This window comes from Vombatus ursinus, unplaced genomic scaffold (genome assembly GCF_900497805.2).
Source record: "Vombatus ursinus unplaced genomic scaffold, bare-nosed wombat genome assembly UNPS02014768.1, whole genome shotgun sequence".
Taxonomy (NCBI): domain Eukaryota; kingdom Metazoa; phylum Chordata; class Mammalia; order Diprotodontia; family Vombatidae; genus Vombatus; species Vombatus ursinus.
In genome coordinates, this window is record NW_020954546.1 from 33,202,161 (window position 1) to 33,210,189 (window position 8,029).

At 42.1% G+C, this 8,029-nt stretch overlaps 1 protein-coding gene across 1 annotated transcript; it reads left to right on the forward strand.

The window, feature by feature from the left end:
• Positions 1-5,673: 5,673 nt before the first annotated feature.
• Positions 5,674-7,538, forward strand: LOC114043180 (C-C motif chemokine 4-like). Its single transcript, XM_027862190.1, has 3 exons — positions 5,674-5,997; positions 6,590-6,704; positions 7,137-7,538. The coding sequence occupies exons 1-3, from the start codon at positions 5,925-5,927 to the stop codon at positions 7,222-7,224; spliced, it is 276 nt and encodes a 91-aa protein (XP_027717991.1). The 5' UTR covers positions 5,674-5,924; the 3' UTR covers positions 7,225-7,538.
• Positions 7,539-8,029: the final 491 nt, after the last annotated feature.

Genomic DNA, 8,029 nt, shown 5'->3' on the forward strand with positions numbered 1-8,029 from the left:
CTTCCTTCCTTCCTTCCTTCCTTCCTTCCTTCCTTCCTTCCTTCCTTTCCTTTTTCTTTTCAAAGTTCTTCCTTATTACCATCAGGATCAACTATCAAATCCTCTGTTCCATTTTTAAAAAGTTCTTCTTAACTTGGCCTCTTCTTCCTTTCCCTTTTTTCTCATACTTCAATCCCCTCCATGCATTCTATCATCTAGTGACACTGGTCTCCTTACTCTTCCTCCCACAATATGCTAATGTCATTTCCACCTCTTGCTCCATGCTCTGCATTTTCCATAGATGGACCCAACTTTTCACAATTGACTTCCTTCACTTTTCTCTGCCTCCTCTTCCCTATTGTCCTCTTGGATATGTATGACACATTGTCAGAAGCTCTAGCTGGATGTCTTTGAATAAATCCCTAATAACTGTACTTTAGTTTTCCCCAACTCTAGTGTGAAGATAGTATTTTCTCCACTAGAGGAGAGGAAACCTAGGGAAGAGCGAATTAATACAAATCTTCATTAAGCCTTGTCACGTATTTTGTGTGTCAGGTTTTTAATTTGCTATATGGGTATGATATTACCTGTTAACATATCACCTCCCAGGGTTGTGGTGAGGACCACAAACTAATGTGTGTGTAATGTGTGTGTCCTGAAATGCACGCAATCCTCCTTGGCATTCCCACTTGGACTCTGCTGGGCATTAGCTGTGTGATCTTAGGCAATTCATTCAAACTTTCTATCCTGGTTATCCTTTATGGCTGCCTTGAGGCTTACATGAGATAACAGAGGCAGAAGAACATGCTTTTTTAAACTGTCAAGGGCTTTATTGAAGGAATGACTCTTCATTATTCTTTATTGTTTGGTTTATGTTTTATTGGTGGGTGCTATTTATGGATAGCATTATAATTTTCCTTGTATGGCCTGTAGAATGAGACAGGTTGTTAAGGAGATGAAATATGATTAAATGATTTTCCTATGACAGCACAGCTAGGAAGTGTTCAAGACAGGGTTCAAACGTTGCTGTTGGATTTCAATACCAGTATGCTGTCTATTCCACCAGGCTGGGCTGAAATGGTCACTACAACATATAAGAGTAAATCTCTTTGTATCTCTAAGAATTTAAGAGGCTTTTCATGGCTTCAGAAACAATGGAGAAGTCCAAAGGATGTGTCTGTACTTTTCTTTTAGAGTTTAATCTTATTTTTGTTAACACATTTTAACATCATGCATTTCTGAATGTCTCTTACCCAGTGAGTCACTCTTGCAACAAAGATTTTAAAATGAAGGAGAAAAAAGTTCAGCAGAGCTCACCAACATGTCCACCACATCTGGTGGTTTATACAATGGTCAACACTCTAAATCCCCAATCTCCACAAATGGACAGTGTTGGTGCATTTTTGCAACTCTTTTATGGGGCCAAGGTTGGTTACTCTGTGTGGATGTAGTTTCTTGAGCAAGTGTAGAATTGGAGAAATGCAGGGGTGTTTAGGAACCATCGAGGTCAATGAGCCCAATCTTCAACCCAGGACAGCAATCTTCTCTACAATATTCATTGGAATTCCACAAGCTTTTATCAAGTGACTACTGTATGCTAAGCACTGTGCTAGGTGGTGAGGTCCCAGAGACAAAAATGAAACAATCCCTACCCAGAAGGATTTTGTAGTTCAATGGAATATAGCCCAATGGAAGGAAACTACATGGAGCTAGAGAGGTAAATTTGAAAATCTATTTACAAAATCAATTCACGGTAATTACAGGGGGTGGAGATAAACTCTATCTATGGGGGGGAATCAGGAATAGATTCTTGTATGAGGTAGCATTTGGGCAGAGCCTTGAAGACAGTAAAGATTATACAAAGTGGAGGGAAGGAGAAAGATCCTTCTAGATATGAGGGACAGCCTTCTCAAAGGCCTAGAAGAGAAATATGGAATGGTAGAGGAAACACTGGTGCTTCTGGAGGAGGTCGGTGATGTGGTTAGACATAAACTTGAGAAATAGCAATTTCACAGCTCTGTGCAGGATGAATTGGGGAGATAAAAGTTTGGAGAAGGCAAGAGGCCAACCAGAAAGCTATTCCAATATCGCAGGGGAGAGGTGAGGAACGATTAGATTGGTCTGGTGACCATTTAAGTGGAGAAAAGGAAACAGTACAGGAGAATCTGTGAAGGGAAAGTTAATAAGCTTTGACGAATGACTGGAAATGGTGAGTGAAGGGTTGAGGATAACGCTGAAGTTTCAAACCAGTGTTCCTGGAAAGGATTGTTGAACCCCCAAAGGAAAAGTGACAGTGAAAAGGAAGCTGAGTTTAGAAGGATGGATGATAAGCTCTGCTTGGAGTATGTTGGTTTCCAAATGCTAACAGGACCTCCAGTGAAGTGTTTCTCCAGGCAGTTGGTGATGTGAAAGTGAAGCTCAGGAAAGAGATCAGAGGATGTTAAGAATTAAGGAGGAGAGTGAAAGTATTTCAAGGATAAGCATAATGGAGTGATTTATCCACGGACACTGTTGGCTTCTAAGATTCAGAGCCAGGATTTGAACCAATCAACCCTGTAGCCACTATCCCACACTACCTCTTCTGGAGGGGAAAAGGGCAGGAAACCCACAAAATCTCTCCTGACTAGTCATGTGAGTGGGATCCCCATTTCTGAATGAAACTCAGTGGAGAAAGGAGAAGTCCTCTTCTGCTTCCTACTGCTAAGGAAGAATCCTAGACCTCAGTCTGGTTTCCTCCCCCCTGTTGATTCTTGGCTAAGGAGAATGCAGTGACATCTTCTTTCCTTCTCTTTTTCTTTCCTCTCCCAGGGCTCAGACAACACCATTGTTCCTTCCGGTAGAGGTCTGACTAAGATGTTTCTGTGGGTTTGCTGTAACATTTAACCTTTGTTCCCATTCTCTCTGAGGACCTTCTTTCTGTGCCTTTGGTCCTTCATGCGTCCCTTCCCACCCTTGTATCTCTCCATGTCCCATATGTCTCATTTGGGCATCAGGACACTGAGGATGTGAGAGGGAGAATGACTTATGGCCCTCAGCTCAAGGAGGGAGCCACAGAGAAAAGCCACAGTTCAAGCCTATACCAGGGCTAGGCAGAGTTTTGTAAGCCAAACCACTGACCATAAGGGAGTGATCCCTAAACTTACACTGTGTCTCTCCTAATTTCCTTCATACCAAAAACATCGTCATGACCCTTATAGACTATAAAATGTTTCCTTTTTTATTATGAACATTAAAATATCAATGAATGCTCATATTGGAATAGACAAAGAAGTGCGGAAAAGAGGGAGGTGTATGAATCTGTGAACTTCGACCGAATACAATTTGGCTATTTTAAAGTATATATTAAGTTTATCACAATGGTAGGCAAACTCCCCTGCTTGTTGCTATCTCCTTCTGTTCTTATTTCTTCTCTGCTGTATGTGGTTTTTAAATTTTTCATTCCTGTGCTTTTATTTCTTTTTTGGATTAGCACCAGTATCCACTAACTCCCGTTATTTCCCAAAAGAAGCCCTTTCATGTAGCAGATTAAGTACAGTTAACCAAGCAATCCAAAACATTGGCCGTGGCTGAAAATGCCTGTCTCATTTGGCACCTCTAGGCCTTCACCTTCCTGCCCAAAGCGGGGGCAATACCCTTCATCTTCAGTCTTCTCACGGAATGATTTGTCATGACAGTCATCAGCATTCTCAAGTTGTTCAAAGTTGCTTTCATCTACAATATTACAGTCATTGCATCAATTCTTCTCCTACTCCCATTTACTTCATTCTGAATCAGAAGCTTGTAAACATACCAAAGAGAATTTGGCAAATTCAAGGACTGGAAGGTGATCAGACAGAAATCAGGCTTAGACCAGCACCTTATACTATTCGCTGCAATGTCCTCCAAAGAGACACCAGACCTGGATATGAAAGGTTATATAAGAAACAAACTGGAGGAAAATAGAAGGAGATACCTTTCCTATTATAACCATTTCCAAATTCATCCAACGGCAACATTGTCTGTTATGTACACATCTCCATCACCCCTCCATACCTTATTTTGCTGATTTAGAGTGAACTTTATTTTCATTTTTAAAAAGTCATATTCATAATGATATTGTATTAAACAATGTCTAATAATTGTAGTCATTATTTCATCCCTACACTCCCACTACAGTCTCACATTGCTTCCTCCCCCTTAAGAGTGTCCCCCAAAGTTTATATAACACTGCCTGAAGTCAGAAAGCCCAAGACTGAATCCTGAATCTGTTACTCACTAGATGTTTAAACTTGGACAAGACACCACATAATCATAACCGATGATTTTGTAGCAAGTGTCGTTATGTACAATTCCTCTTATTAGAGCGTTGACTGTGAGGTTAAAGATCACGTGATAGTAAGTTTTGGAGAGAGGACTTGACCAATTAAGAATTAAGGAGGAGAGTGAAAGTATTTCAAGGATAAGCATAATGGAGTGATTTGTCCAGGGACACTGTTTGCTTCTAAGATTCAGAGCCAGAAACCCTTTCCCTCAAAATATCAATTGTAGTTTACTTAATACTTTTAAGTGTTCCTCATCCTTTATTGTACGTGTGTGTATGATTGCATTCTCTATAGTGATTTAGTCAGGTTTGCAAATAATTCTCCTAATTCTGCTTTTTCCACTTTTCATTATTGTGTATTGACATTTTTGTGTATTCTTCCTATTTGGCATTCTTTATGATTTAATAGTGTTTCCTGTCATTAATATATTACTGTCTGTTTAGCCAGGCTCCAAATGTTGAACATTAAGATTTTTTACTCCAAGCCTAGAGTTCTATCCACTAAATGTCATCTCCATTTTCTCATAAATAAAATGGGGATAAGAATACCAACCCTACTTACTTCACAAGGTTATTGTGAAGATTAAATAAATAGTGTCAAAAATTTTTGTATCCTCGAAAAGTCATGCAAACATATGCTGTTAATAGCATCATATAAGAAGGTAGATCAAGGAATGGACCGAGACTCAAAGTCCTCATTGCCTGTTTCTGCTCTGTCCCTATTTCCACAAAAATCTTCCATGGGGGTCCTGATAAGACCACAGGTGGTTCCTCTGTATGGACTTGTCACCTTGAGTGGAAAGATGCGGAGTCAGCAGACCTGGGAACATAGTCAGGATCTGCTTCTGACTACCAGCATGACCTTGGACAAGTCACTTCTCTCTGGGCCACATTTTCTTTAGTTGTAAAATGAGGATGTTGGAGTAGATCAGGAGTTGGGAATCTGCTTCCTCAAGGCCACACATGGCCCTCTACGTCCTTAAGAGCAGCCCTTTGACTGAATCCAAACTTCGTAGAACAAATTCCCTTAATAAAAGCATTTGTTCTGTAAAACTTGGACTCAGTCAAAAGGTTATATCCAGGGCCCTAGAAGGTCACATGTGGCCTCAAGGCTGCAGGTTCCCCAACCCTGGATTAGACCACTATTGACCCTTCTAGTTTTACATCTACAATCCTAAGGTCTAGGCAGTGATGATATCAAAGAAATAGGAAGGTCATGTTGAATACTCCTTCTAATCAATGATCAACATAACTCTTTCCTATTTGTTTTTGCATATGTTTCATCTGTCTCTGCTACTATCACAAGTTCACCACTTCCCCCTTAGCACCCTTGCCACCCAACCACATACAGACTTCTCCTCTCTCCCTCCGCCCTCTTCTTTCCTCCATGATGAAATTGCACTGAGGGGGAGAAACTCACTTCTTGACACCAGCCTTACATTTTGTGGGCTCACTTTTGAGTTTCCAACTACCACCATGACATCAGCTCTACGCTGGAATTTCCACTATTTTTATGTTGCATCCATCTTTCTGGGTATTCCCAGAAACCCCTATAAAGAGAGAGTCCAAACATGAGACAGAGACACAGACCTCCAGAGTCTCTTAGTTCGTGCTCTGCCCCTCCAACATCTCTCCTCTCAGGATCATGAAGGTCTCTGTGGCTGCCCTCTCTATCCTCGTGGTCATGGCCTTCAGCTCTCTGGCATCCTCTGCTCCAAGTAAGTGAGCTTTCTTCTGCCTTCTGTGGCTGTACCCAGGTCCTCTTGTCATAAACTGGATAGAACCCTGACAGGAGATAAATGTAGTCTGATCATAGGGATCTGAAGAAGGTGGGGAGGGGAAGGACTGAAAGGGAGGGGCAGGAGCAGGTAGGATTTTTATGCCTTTGGACTTGAAACTATTAAAATGCCCTTGACAGTTTCTGCTGCTTAGCATATAAGATCAAGATAGGAGCAGAGGCACTGGACTGAGTACTAGTCCATCTAGGTTCTAGTTCTGGCTCTGGCACTAGATACCTTGTGACAAGCGCCTTCCTCTCTAAAAGGCAAGATCTGGAAAGGCTGATCCCTGACATCCTATCCTCCTCTAACTCTTTGTGTTTTCTCTGTGGATCCACTCTGGGAATGGAAACAGCAGGCCTGATCCTCTTCCATGCACAGAGAATCATGTCTGGTATTTGAGGGGAGACATGAGAAATGACATCCTGAGTGTGCCTGACGGAAAGCGTGTGCCTGAGTAATGTCAGCACTGAAAGAATGTGTAGTGTGAACGTGTGACTGTCCTAATTTCAGGCATCTCTTTCCTTTACAGTGGGCTCCAACACTCCCACCTCCTGCTGTTTTTCCTATGTCAGTCAACAGATCCCCAGAAAATTTGTGACAGACTATTATGAGACCAGCAGCCTGTGTTCCCAGTCAGCTGTGGTGTGAGTATCTACCTAATGAGAATCCTCAGAGGAAACAGGGTGAGATGATAGAGAAAACGAAGACATTTGGCCATCAGGCAGCTCAGGTGAAACTGTAGATAAAAGATAGTGGTAGCCCATGTGGTCCCATGCCCAGGTCTGGTTCTCCAGGTAGCAAGATGGGAGTAACTCCCTCCAGTGGGGAGGGATAAATGGAAGCTACAGGAATTTGAGGCCAAGAAGGAGGCTGAGATAATCTCTCCTGGGGTTGTCTCTAGAAAGAGACAGATGGATACAATGGACCTGATAGAGTTTTCAGAAGGTGGGAGAGTGGTTCCTTAATGCCTTCCAGAAATCTACAGGAAGTTGGCAAGAGGGTAACAGAGAGACCTTCCCTTCATCTCTAGCTGAAAAGATTCTTGGTCTCTCATCTCCTCTCCCTTCACTCTACAGGTTCAAGACCAAAAAGGGACGGCAGATGTGTGCCAACCCCAGTGATGACTGGGTTCAGAAGTACATGGCTGACCCGGAGCTAAACTGAGGGCCTCACAGGCCTAGGACAATGGACCTTAAAGGGAAATGGGCCAAGCTAAGGAATTCCACATTCAGAAGCAATCTCCCCAGACCCCAGCCTTCCTGAGATGTTTTTTATCAGTGAAATTTAATTTATGTAAATTATTGGGTGGCAGCTTTGGATATTTATTGGTACTATTTGCACTTTTGGAGGACACCTGTTCCCCATGGAGACCTCTGTTAGCAGCCAAACCTCAGTTCCTTTGAATCCTGGGGTCATCTGCTAGATTCCATGAACATCTGTTGGACAAAGATTTCAGAATAAAACTTTTTCAAGTCATATATTTTCTGTGTGATTTTGTTTTTTTCAGGAGAAATAGGATTGCTAAGGTGGAGTTCCTCTATCATCATACCAGATGGGAGAGGATTACTCAGACAGTATTTGTTCTGAAAGAAAAAAAAAATTGGTGGTTGAAGTATATGACAATCTCAATTTGGCTCAGCACCTTGAGTGGCCCCCAAATATCTAATCTGCACCAAGAGGCATAGCTTCCAGGAATAAGGATGGCCTAATCCCACCATCTTCTGGCCTGGAGTACTATGTTCATTTCTGAGCACCACAGTTTAAGAAGGATATTGGGAAGCTGGATAGTGTCCAGGGGAGGGCAATCAGGAAGGAGAAGGTCCTAGAGTCCCTGTCATGCAAGAAGGAGTTTAAGGATGGTTAGTAAAGAGAGGAACAGATTCACGGAGGTCATTATACTTGTATTCAAGCATCTGAAGCGCTATCTGAGGAAAAGGGGTCACACTTGTACTGTTTATGCCCATCATTA